The following is a 13,372-nucleotide window of genomic DNA, read 5'->3' as shown; positions in this document are numbered from 1 at the left end:
GTCAAACTTGGCACCGCTAGGTTTTTATCGATAAAACTTTTCAAAGTGAGGCAAATACTATCTAAAATTGGCATGGGAGCAAGTTTTCTATAGAAAACAAATCAGGGTTCTAAATTTCTAAACAAGTATTTTAAAATAAAAGATGGTAGCACATGAAATTCTACACAAGGCTTCTGATTTACTTGGTACCCACTTGTCCACTGCTGGTTCAGGGAAGCCTTCCACCTTCTGCTGCAATCCTCCACTCTCTTATAGCCTAGAACAGATTTCTCTTTTAAGGCCTGGTGAGGCCTCTCTTCCTCTCTCGAGTTTAAGTTCAATAGGAATTAGATAGTGTTTTCCATTTTCCCCCCAGAGAACCAAATTGAATTGCAACTCTAGAATATATACTAAATGTGTCAAAATCTCTATAATCTTTAAAGTGTGGTTTTAGTACATTTATATGTCACAGCTGTTTCAAAAGGTAATTCCAAAGAAGGCTAAAGTTTTTGCAACATTCTTCCAAAATATCTAATAACAAAATAATACAGATATTAGTTTACATTATACACATGTCCAAAAATGTGTTTACCATTAAATACTCTATTTTGACTTGTTAGGGAAGTTTTGTTAAGCCTTTTAGAGATAGCCCCTCTCTCCTTACCATACCCCTAAGCACCAGTATCTCTGTCTGGTACGGAATGTATGACTCCTGTCATATCCAGTTGAAAAATCTGTTTCACAAGAACAACCACATCATAGTACAGCACTTTTCCTTAGGAGGATTTTAGCTCCTATTGACTAAAGCATAATTTGCCAGTGAGTTACCAGTCATATAATCCTAAAATATTATTAGTTTTTAAATACAAATTTAAATTGGTGCTGGAAAACTCAGATATAATGTAAAATTATTACAGGTTTCACAAAAGATATTATTGATACAAACAACTTGGATGTTAATAAAAATTTCCTGATAACAGAAGTAAAATGACATAACTTTTCTTCTAATTTGTCTTTTAAAAACACAATTTATTTTAGAGATAACTTTTACCTTCTTTTAAGCTCTCGGGATCCTGAATTCTCGTGACCAACGCTCCGCATCCTAGAGTTTTCTAGATTGCGCCAGTGTCCCCCCGGTTTGTACTTCAAAATCTCATTTTGCCACTCCTCATCAAAAGCATGAGCATCACCTACATTAAATATCAAAATTAAGGGGTAAGTATGAAGGTACCAGCTGTCAGTAACTGCCTTGCTCCCCATAGATTTCATTCTAGCCTGGTGTTTCCATCAGCCTAACCTTAAAGTAGAGGCAGGAAACTGCTTCAAATATGAAGGTCTCGGACTCAGAGTAATATTTCCTTTCTATTTGTTCATCTCCTATTTCTGTTGATAATTTGGTTATTGATGACCTGGTTTTTCACACACCTGCCTGGATATCATATTATTCTATCCAATGGACCCCAGGACCCAATTGCATTCTATCTCACAGTGATCATGCTTTTCCTTTGTACTTGGAGGAAGCTACTCCTGTGGCCAGCACCTCACAATTTCCCAGCATAACTTGGCCTCACAAGCTTCTGTTTCAATTTCCTGAGACAGGTTACTCATCTCAACGGTCAATTTATTTGTTATGAAGTAGGTAATCTAAATTCCATAATAACAATAGGTAAATGATAATACTTATTCTTTCAGATTGCCTATATAATAATGTGTTACTTTACTAAAATTTTCTTCAATATGTTAATTATTGTGAATTACTCTGTATATATTTAAATATGGCCAAATTATAAAGGTTAAAATTAAGATGTGGCTTTCCCATCGACAGATAACTGGATGAAGAAATTGTGGTATATTTATACAATGGACTACTACTCAGCCATAAAAAATAAAATAATGCCATTTACAGCAACATGGATGGACCTAGAGATTGTAATTCTAAATGAAGTAAGCCAGAAAGAGAAGGAAAAATACCATATGATATCACTCATATGTGGAATCTGAAGAGAAAAAAAAAGGACACCATGAATTCATCTACAAAACAGAAACAGACTCTCAGACATAGTAAAGAATCTTATGGTTACTGGGGAAAGGGGATGGGAAGGGATAAATTTGGGAGTTTGAGATTTATAAATGTAGGCCACTATATATAAAAATAGATTTTTAAAAAGTTTCTTCTGTACAGCACAGGGAACTATGTTCAATATCTTGTAATTACCTTGAATGAAAAAGAATATGAAAACGAATATAGGTATGTATATGCATGATTGGGACATTGTGCTGTACACCAGAAACTGACACACTGTAACTGACTGTACTTCAATAAAAAAAATGAATAAAAAGAAAGAAACTACATACCCATTAGCAGTCATTCCCCATTCTCCTTTTACCCCCAGCCCTTGGCAACCACTAATCTACTTTCTGTCTCTGTGGAGTTACCTATTTTTGGACATTTCATATAAATGGTATCATAGAATTAAAAAAAAGATGTTGTGGCTTCCATCTCATTGCATAAGAATAATTTTATCCAACTCCAACCTTAAGATAATTTTTTTCTAAAATGATATAATCATTTAAATCCTTTACTATGATAAAACATTTTTATTCAAAATACTTCCTAAAAACTGGAAATGAATATAACCTGAAAGCTATAATGAGAAGAGTGAAGACACTAGAAAGACTTAAATGCATTGAAGAATGCATATAAAATCTAGGGAACCGAAAGGTTTGCTTGGTACATATATGATTTACTATTTAACAATACCAGAAATTTGAATCTTATCTACACAAAAGCCTAAGTGCCCAAGAACATAGAATAGTTTAAATAAATTATGGCCAACTTATGATAAGGTAACCATTCCAAATGTTTTCGAAAAATAACATCATACATAGGTGACTTCAGAATTACAGTGTAGAATTAAAATAAGCACAATAAACTATGGCAATAGTAAAATACTAATTTTGAAAAAAAGTATGTGTGTTAATATGTTTATATACATATAAAACTATAAGAAAGAAATACACTAAAACATTAATCATAGTTATTTGGGGTTGGAATTATGGATAATTTTAATTTTCTTTATACCTTTTAAAGCTTTTCAAATGTACTTCTTTGACAATCAAAAATATATAAAAACTCCTATTTTCTACTGACAGCCTTACTATAAAACAATTCAAAAATTCCATTTCCAAGTATAAAACAAAAAGTAAATGATACTCAACAACAATCACAATAAAAAATGGATCTACAATGAAACCACAATTTTATTACTGCTTTGATAGCATATTTCCTATATATTCATAAACTGCCTGAAATGATATCATATGAAATATTTCTATAAAAATATTCACCAAGTTCTACTAGTACAGCTGCTATTTTAACTTTCAGAGAAAGAATGCTATTTTCTGTGATAACTTACTTTCATTCATATTGATGAACTCTTGATTGACCTCTTCGTCTCCGGTCCTGTTGTTCTTTGACTTTTTAATGACATGAGCTCGGTCTTGGAGATGATGACCAACAGCCATTTTTTCTAATCCACTTTCAGAATCTCTCAGTGATCTCCTAGTTTCCTTTATCTGTGAAAATGAAGAAAATAAAAATTGGTCATTATTTAAATAAATATAGAATGGATATACTTCCAAACTCCTCAGAACCTATTTACCTACAGACGTAAGACCATAGATCCAATGCTCTAAAAATAATAGGTACTCAGTTCCACTACCAACCTGTCTCTGATATTTCCTGAACTGCTTTAAATTAAAATGTCCAGGACAAATAGAACCAATACAATTATTAAAAGAAAGAATAATTTAATTTTATAAAACAATGCCTTCAACACTGTCCTTGACAATTAATAGATGGGAGTACATACTAGCATTCCTACAAGCAAGGGCGACTTCATGTTGGTGGGCTTGAATCTCATGACTCCTACCTAATGACCCTATCAATTAGAATATTTATGAAAGCCAAGGACTGTTAACATGGTTTGCTGTGGGACATCGACAATTGCATTCTCTTTTCATTTAAGATGTATGTCACTTATAGCAAGTTAAAATTTAAAAGTCTTTGCTGTACTATGGCAAGAGTATCATTAAAAGGTATGTCTTTACAGGTAAGAACTGAAAAATGAACTACTTACACCCATTAGACAGGCAATCCCAAACTTTCTTTACTATAAGTACTAACAAGGAAGTGGAGAAATGGGAACTCTCATTCCAAAGTCTGTGGGAGCCATTTGTTTCAATCAACTTGGTAATTTCTAGGTAAGGATGAAGACACATGCCTCCTCCAACTCAACAATACCATTCCTAGCCCCTCTGCACAAGGAGACAGGTATCAAGATGAGTAAGTGAAAAATTAGAAACACCTATACATCTATTAATAGAAAAATGGATTTTAAAAGTGTGGTATATTCATATTTCAGACACTATACAGAAATTAAAATAAAGAAACCAGAGTTACACATATCAACTTGAATAAATCTCAGAAGCAATTACTGAGCAAAGTCATGTTGCAAAGGACACATGCAATATGAAACCATTTACGTGAAGTTTAGAAACCTGTAAAATAAGTCACTATACTGCATATGAAGCATATATAACTAATAAGATTACAAAAAGTATGCATGAGAATGATAAATTCCAGATACAGGCATACCTCAGCGATACTGTGGGATCCCTTCTAGACCACCGCAATGAAGCAAAAATTGCAATAAAGTGAGTCACATAAATTTTTTGGTTTCTCAGTGCATATAAAAGTTATGTTTATAATATACTGTAGTTATTAAGTGTGCAATAGCATTATGTCTAAAAAAGCAATTACATACCTTAATTTAAAAATGCTTTATTGCTAAAAACTGGTATCATCTGACAACACAGGGTTGCCACGAACCTTGTTTGTAAACAACACAATTTATCTGTAAAGTGCAATAAAGCAAAGCCCAGTAAACGAGGTACACCTGTATAAGAAAATGGTTCTCTTTGGCAGAGGCAGAAAAGGAAAAGGAGGAAGGAGGAGCATTTTGGAAACCTGAACTGAATCTGCAACGTTTTTGCTTAAAAAGAAAACAAAGTAAGAGACAAAGTAAATAGAGAAAAGTGTTGATTTGACTAAATTGGATGGAAGGAATTTGGGGTATTTATATTATTCTCTATATCCTTTATGTATACCTGAAAAATTGTGAGTTTAAAAATTCATTTACTGTAAATATAAATTAAAAGTAGACATTCATTTCATGAAACAAAGACTTCTTCTAGTATCTACTTACCTTGTCAACATGTGAAGGTAGTAAACATTGATAGATATTTACATGAAAAAAGCCACCAGGACAGGGGTGGAGGGGTTTGGGGAGGCAAAGAATGCCTTAAATAAATACAGTTAGCTTTATTGCTTTGCACAGTGACCCATGTTTTCTTCGACCCCACCCCTTCCCTGGCCAAGACCAGGTCAAATTTTAAGTTAAAAGTTGATATAGGTGATCTATTATCCCACAACTTTATAAAGTTCCAAGAAAGTACTTACTCCTCCTGGAGCCCTACGGGTTTGAGTTGAGGCCTGGAAAACCTTTGGCGGTTCATCCCCTACTTTGGAATATGTCATAACTGAGGAAGAGCTAAACGAATGCCCATTTGGATCCATTGAAAGCTGACCCTGGGGGCAAACATAAATTGTAAATCCAGAGAACTAAGTCAAATACGAAGAACTAATGTCAGAGTATTCAAATAATTAACAACACAAACTAGAAGTTCTAAGGATACTGTAAGTGATGAGTATGATCTATCCAAATGGTAGGTACCCCTAGAAAGGTCCTAACTTCCTTCCATATTTAACAGTTCCCACTCTCCTCGTAAGGAATAAACAAGTGATTCACTCAGAAACCCTCAAATTTTTGAGATCAAAGACTCATGGTTAAACTTATAGATGCTGTGCCCTGAAGCATGTGATACTTTTACAGTCAGCGGTTGACTGTGTGTGCAATTTTGCCAACCGTGAGCCAATCAGCCTTATGCCAAGAAGTTTTACACCTTCTGTGGGTACCGATCGCTACATTTCTAAAATCATTAATAATGCCCTGGATTTGAACATTCTGAAATGAACCTCAGATTTCAAACTGGATGACTAAAATAATATGGGTGGTCTTCATGCTAAATCAAGTTATTATTTTGATTAATATGAGTAGAAAAGTAAGAGTATGAGTACTAGTTTGTAAGTATTTAGACCGTATGAATCTAATCCAGTGCCTAAACATCATTCCTGAGATTTCTATTTTTCAAAAGACTAAAAGTTAATTAATCTCTTAGGTGCTACAAATCTTCTTAAGTAGACAAGTTATATATAATTTTTGAAAATCTAAATTCATATAAAATTTTCATTTACAATAGTGACCTTCAGTAGGATAAATGTTTCTGAGGTTGAATTTTTTTATTTTGAAAATTTAATTAATACTATTTTTCAGACTTGTAGGTTGTGAGATCATTTTGAGATCATCTGACCAGAATTTTTAAAATGTGAAATAAAATAGAAAATTCTATCAGCACAATCTGTAAATAGTATGATCATTTTCTCATGAAACTTTTATTTCAGGTATACAATATAAATAGTACACAAGTACTGTCATGATGTAAGATGTATTTTTCAATCACTGTGACCAGGGTTAGAAGACGGTTGAAAGCCACTATAATATAGGGTTACCAATAACTGAAAACAACGTTCTCATCAGTTTTTTAGTACTTACAAAGTTTCTTTGTAATTCCTGCATACTGTTTCGCATATTTAACATCATTCGGTCCATTGCCTGAAAAGGGTTGACATCTGGACGCTACAGGATATTAGGAAGTACATTATTAACTACGAAAGAAGCAAATGAACCTTCCCACAACAGCTGAAAAGTGTTTTCTTGATTTTTGCTGTGGGACCTCATGCCGGGATCTACCAGGCAAAGATAATTTAAGGAAAATACAATGAAAGCAATTTGTTAAAGAAAAACTTGAAGCATACACAAAATCCTAAATAGCCAACATATAAATGGTTAGGAAGTTGTAACACTATAAATACAGGCATATATATATGTGTATATATAAACATGTATATACATGCAACATGCAATCATTCAACTTGCTCAAAACATAATTTGGTTAATATTTAAATACTGAGTCGTGCATTGTGGGCGAAACAGCTCTAGCACAGGCTAGTTTTCAAATTATTCCTTTTTCCCTCTGGGTACCCCACCAGGCAAATAAATAACACCTGGGTATAAGACAACAGTGTCACCTTCAGCAATACCACAAGGCTGACAGAAGCTGCCTTGGAGTAGCCAGCCCTCCTGTGATCCACTCCATTAACAGGCCTTGAATTTGCTGCCTACCACTGAAGGCTCAGTAGGGCCCACCCTCGAAGGATGAGGTATGCTCCTTTAGAATAGTTAAGAATTCCTCCACAACAGTGGTTTCTTAGCCAAGAGTGATTTTGACCCCAGGGGGACATCTGGCAATAATTATACTCATTTTTGTTTGTTACAACTGAAGAGGGTCTGTGACTGGCATCTGCTGGGTAGAGGCAAGGGATTCTGCTAGACATCTTATGAAGCAAAGACAGTTTCCCAGAACAAGAATTATCCAGCTCAACATGAAAGTAGTAGCATTGAGGCTGAGAAATTCTGCTCTAGAAAGTCTGCTATTGCTTTTTAGGTTTTATCACTAGAACAGTTACCAGAAATCAAAAAATGAAGCACATGTTCTAGTGTGTCACCCAACACATCATCTACTATTATAAGGAGTGTGTGAGTCAAGGAATTCCTACCACTCAAGTAGAAAGAGTCTTTTGAATCCTCTAAGGCACTGTTGTTCAATGCTGGTATTTCAGCCCTTCTGGAGAGTCTTTTGCTGTGTGCCACGCTGGGACTCAATATAAGACGTAGCAAAGGCCTGTTTATGTCTCTGCATTCTATTGGGTTTTTATTGTTAGTTACAATGGGAAAACAGATGGAAATTTCTCTTTAGAACCTGCACTCAGCACAGTAGGGAACACAAAGGCACGTTTAGGAGATACTGATACATCTATGGGACTCAGAGGACTGCAATAGAATCAATCTGCATTTCACAGACTCAATACAATTCAGGAAATACTCTGAATTTTTGACTTCAACAGTAGGTTGAGAATCAGGGCTGTTTTAGAGATACAATTCAAGAGAGATGGTAGGGAAGGGGCGGAGAAGCAGGAGGAGGAAAAGATCAGATGTTTGGGTGTATTCTCTCTCTTCTCAATTCACTGTCAAATCAGAAGGGCTATCTTCTCTGTCTTATTCACTACTGTATTCCCAATACTTTAAAAAGAACTCCTGGCACACAAGAGGGCTCAATAAATATTTGCTGAATGAATGAACAAATTTTCTCTAGCTTAGCTCCTGTATATCCAACAGTTTACCAGATAAATCCACCTGGACAGCCCACAGATGACTCAAAATGCAAAACATCTGAAACTGAAATGATCTCTCTGAACACCTCTGCCCTCATATCTGCACTGCATCAGTGCTCTGTTCCCTAGCTCAGTGGCCAGGGAACTACCAACCTACCTAATTCTTCATGCCAGAAAAACAGGCATAATACTTTCCTTCTCCCTCTCTACAGATCCACCCAACTCAATTCAGTAAATCACCAAGTTCTATCCATTCACCTGTTTAACTCTCTCTCAAATGAGATTACTTCTCTTCATCACCACAGCTATTCCCAGAGTAGAAGCTATAGCTAATACTTCCTAGAAGCCTTCAACAGCTTCCTAGCCTCCCTGCCTCCACTGTTGTCCCTGCTAATCGCTTTCCTACCTGCAGGCACAATGATCTTTCAAAAAGGAGAACCTGATTCTACTATTTTGAATTGAAAATTCATCAATTGCTTCCCCTGCTCCTAAGATTGAGCCCACAGTCCTTAGCAGGGCCCAGAGAAGTCCCTGGTCACCTCTCTATGCTTATCTCTCTCTCTCCTTGAACTCACACCGTAGGGCTAACTGACCCTAAACATCTTCGAGCTCCCTAGCCTCCAGGTCTCTGCACAAACTGTTTCCTCTATGCTGAGCACTCTTCTCCCATCCCTGCTTTTCCTGGCTAATTCCTATTAATCCTCAAGGTTCAGAAAGTCTTCTCTAATTGACCTCTACCCACCATCGCAGAAGGTCTGGGCTTTTTTCTATCTGTGCTCCCACAGCATGCTCAACTCCCTTATCATTTTACTGATAACTGTGTTATAGCTGCTTTTGTCCCCCCATTCATTACTTGTCTCACTAAAAACTGTCCAGGAAGGACAAATGTCAAACATTGAGAGAAATGGCTGAAATCTAACACAAGAGAATAAAACAGGAACTTTCTCATGAGAGTACAAATGCATCTGTAGGAAATGCTCTAAGGTCATGCTATTCTCTGCTACTCCTCAGATTGCTTTTAAGTGTGTCAGAAACTAGCACCACAGAAAACAGAACCAAAGCCCAAACAGGTGGGAGAAAAGCTGGTTGCAGAGAAGCCATTCGTGGACATGGGAAAAGAAAAGCATGAACAAATTGGCAATAGAGTCCTGGAGAGAGCAGCCAATTTGAGCTTTTCCAAATGTGCTTGCCTATCATCATGAGCATGAGGAAGTCTCCAACTTTCAAACACAACTAAGGGGATCCCTTTTGTAAATCAGGTGAATGGTCACGTATTAAAATGTACTTTTTCTTTTTGAAGATTGATTTTATATATGTTGAAATGACTCACTTCACAAAACATATGCCTAAACACTCTAAGATAAATTTAATACATGAAATAAATTTTCAGTAAAAATGCTAAAAAGCCATCATCAAAGTAAGTGCAGCTGCATGCCAATTCAATTTGCTTAAGCTAATGAAAAATAAATATTTTTCAGAAAATACTGCTAAAATGGTTTGTGTCTTACGATACGAACCATACCACCAAAACTGCCAAAAGGCACAAGGGAACGCATTGCCTAGGGAAAAAAATCCAATTAATTTTGGTTATGATATTTGTTACATGATAACCTCTGAAAAAGAAGTGTACTGCATTAATCACATAGTTCAGAGCTAACCAAGTCATAGAATTTTTTAATCAAAAAAACTTCAACATATATTTAAAATTTTTTCTGCTTATTACTCATGGTCGAGCCTGACAGGAGCCTGGCAGGCAAACAGGGAAGCCTCATGTCACTCGTAAACAAGACTACTCTAGTATTAGTTATTAATATAAAGGCAGTTCAAAGACAAAGTATTTGCTATGGATGGAGACAAACATTTCTCAAAAGAAATGCAAATTCACACAAAAATTGAAACATAAGATACAATGATTAAGATTATATCTTTCTTTTGCTCAACTGTTCCATCTTTTTAAAAAAAAATCAGTTAATCTTGCTGGTAATCAATTAAAAATAAAAGTATCTACACTAACAACATTTTAAAAGATTAGTAGAGATATTGGGCACAAAAATTAATGAATACTTCCTAAGAACTAATTTATGGAATAAAAAAATGTAGACTTCAGCAAGGCTTACATGCAGATTTTAAAATATTTGGTCTGTGATAGGGAAAAGAACAGTAAATATAATAGATGAAATGATCAAAATTATAGTTCATAAACTGTATTCCTTAATAGGTACAGATGGATAAAAATAAATTTTTAGATGTGTATACAAATTAAAAACTTTTATTACTTGGAAGTTTCAAATGTTGAAAATAAATTTTGAATTTCTTTGTAAAAGGTATATACAAGGTTTTATAATCATTCAGTGAAAGATAATTTTCTCCCTGTGTAAGTTATATTGAAAACTAGAGAAAACTGTGTGTTTATATTAAATTTTATAATAAATTATATCATATGATATATACTTATACTGTATATCTAGAACAGTAATCTCCAAAGTATATTAGAAGCACCAATAAAATTTCTCTTTCTATTTCTTTGTACTAAAATGAAAAACAGATTTCAGATTGACTCTGGCATTATCTCTCAGTCTAAGTGTCAGAAGAGCACATGTCATAATCTGAATTATAGATTGCCTAATTAAATAAATTTACAGATTAAATGACCTAGCTGCAAACAAAACCAATCCTCCCAAAATGGACAACTGGCTTAAAAATATCCCAAAAAAGAAATCATTACCTGAGGAAAATGCTAATAACACAAACACAATAAAGTGGCAGAGCTGCTGCTTCTCCTACTTTTATAGGAGTCTTTGTTTTCCTTCACAATATGGCTGATAAAGATGACAAATGTCAAGAAATGGGCCAAAAACAGAAAAAATTATCAAGGTGTCTATTTGAAATATAAATTTTCATCCATTATGCTTAAAAGGATCAGTATAATGACTTGCTACTTCATCAACACACTCATTTTAAAATTTATAACTTCATGAAAAGAGAAAAAAGAAAGCTTTGTATAAATCGTTGTTAAAAGTTCAAACAGAACAGCTAGCATGCTCAAAAAGCCTACTGTTTTCTTGGCTATGTTCTTTTCAAACTAGGCAGCAGTCTTTTCCATTTTCTGCAGTTTCGAACTTCGAATACCTTTACATCTACTTACAAAACACTGACTTAGAAAAGTCAAGTTGGGATAGAGATCTTTTGTTGTTATTGTTGTTTGGTTTTTTATTTCTTTTAATTTCTTTTAGTTTCAGTATGACATAAGTCTTTCATACTGAGCTATAAACATGTCAAAAAAACATGTCAGGAAAAAAAGGAAAGTCGTATTTCACCAGTATACATTTTTAAAAAAATGAGTTTTGGCTAAAAGAGAAGCTGAATGTTCCTTGGAAAACCTGCTGCAACTGGATGAAGTTCCTACATTTAAAAAATTACTACTGTCCTTCAACTGCCCTAGGACAATGCTCAGTGCTCTTGTTTGGCAAAGGATGTTCAAACTTCGAAAAAAATGCATTGGTGTCAGCTTTCCAAGATAGCTGATACTGTATAATGTACCTGAAGAAAAATATATATGACTTGATTTTAGATGTAAGAGGCAAGTAAATCCTACCTAGCAGTATTTACTATCTAAAAAGTTATAAAACTCAAGGTTTTAGGAAATGGTTTGGTCTAAATCTGATATAGTGAAAACTACCATTTACTTTTTATTTAGTAGGTCGATGAATACTGCAGTTTTTCTTGGGAAAATGTTGAAAGATATTAAATTTAAAAATAAGATGATAGGTTCATATATAGGCGATCAGTGCTCTTAACTCAGCATTGGCTAAAAAAAAAGCTTAAGGCTTTGGAGCCTATTTGAATATCATCATGCCCTCCATTAAGGCAGCCACTAGCCACATGCGGCTATTTAAATTTAAAAATAATTAGAATTAAGGGCGAGGGTGTAGCTCAGTGGGAGAGCACATGCTTAGCATGCACAAGGTCCTGGGTTCAATCCCCAGTATTTCCATCAAAATAAAACAAATACATTAATTAAATAAACCCAACTGCCCCCCTCCCCAAATAATTAGAATTAAATCAAAAATTCAGTTCCTCAGGTACCACTAGGCATATTTCAAGTACTCAGTAGCCATCTGTGGCTGGTGGTTACCATACTGGACAGGGTAGATTTAGAGCATTTCCATCATCCAGAAAGTTCTGTTGGATGCTACATACTTCAGCCTATAGATATGGGTCATAATCTGAGAGAAAAGTTAATTTATGCCTATAAATTGGACAAGGTTGCACCTATTTCACTTTTTCATTCAAATGTTGGTCGTGGCCTTCCTTTATATTCAGAATTGTTTATCTACTTGACTTTCTTTATTCAATCTTCACATTTACACAATCATATTACTTCAGCTATGTGGGTTTTTTTGGTTCCCAAAACTTGATTTCAAGCCACACTGGCAAGGCAAATATGAGGCAAGCTAAAATACAAACAGTTCTAAATTATAAATCTTACAAAGTGGTTTCATGGAAATTTATCTCTTTGTTTGGTTATATATTTCTTATTCCAGCTCACTAAACATTCAGATGTTTTAAACAAGTAGCCAGGAAAGAAACAGTTCTACTTCCAGTGGGTGACCAGCAGAGTTACAGCTGATGTGACAGGCATTTGCAATGAGATCTTTACAGATGAACTATAAACAACTCTCTTTTCTATGCTTACAAGGGAATAAAATCATCACTTCTTACTTCTTCCACAAAGGTTATGAGTAGCTCATTTATGCACATAAATACAAATACTATGTACAGCCCTACTCTTCCTTGCTAGTTATATGGTTATGGTTGGATGGTTGTGTGGCTATAGCATTATAAAATATTTCAATGCTCACATGAAAGGTAAAATTTCAGAATGTCATAATTGATTTGATATTTTCTGCCCTCTTTGATAATTTTTCCTTTGAACTTAACTTTAGACATTTATGGAAATTTATAGTCCTAAAATTTAAA

The 13,372-nt window shown here is 34.6% G+C and overlaps 1 protein-coding gene across 5 annotated transcripts in view; it reads right to left on the bottom strand.

The window, feature by feature from the left end:
- Positions 1-13,372, bottom strand: part of MLF1 (myeloid leukemia factor 1) — a 38,388-nt gene that overhangs the window by 4,017 nt on the left and 20,999 nt on the right. For 2 of the 5 annotated variants that reach the window (XM_010986338.3, XM_064492364.1), the window contains exons 3-6: positions 6,714-6,797; positions 5,501-5,629; positions 3,396-3,555; positions 1,031-1,169 (exon numbers count right to left, since the gene is read on the bottom strand). In XM_010986338.3, the coding sequence (XP_010984640.1) occupies positions 1,031-1,169; positions 3,396-3,555; positions 5,501-5,629; positions 6,714-6,797 (512 nt within the window). Of the gene's footprint in view, positions 1-193; positions 257-1,030; positions 1,170-3,395; positions 3,556-5,500; positions 5,630-6,713; positions 6,798-9,909; positions 9,952-13,372 lie in introns of all 5 variants that reach the window. The other 3 variants (XR_837647.3, XM_010986348.3, XM_031449895.2) reach the window with 3 other exon arrangements.

The sequence above is a fragment of the Camelus dromedarius genome, chromosome 2 (genome assembly GCF_036321535.1).
Source record: "Camelus dromedarius isolate mCamDro1 chromosome 2, mCamDro1.pat, whole genome shotgun sequence".
Lineage (NCBI taxonomy): Eukaryota > Metazoa > Chordata > Mammalia > Artiodactyla > Camelidae > Camelus > Camelus dromedarius.
Note: the sequence above shows the minus strand (reverse complement) of the source record. Positions and strands in the feature narration are given on the sequence as shown.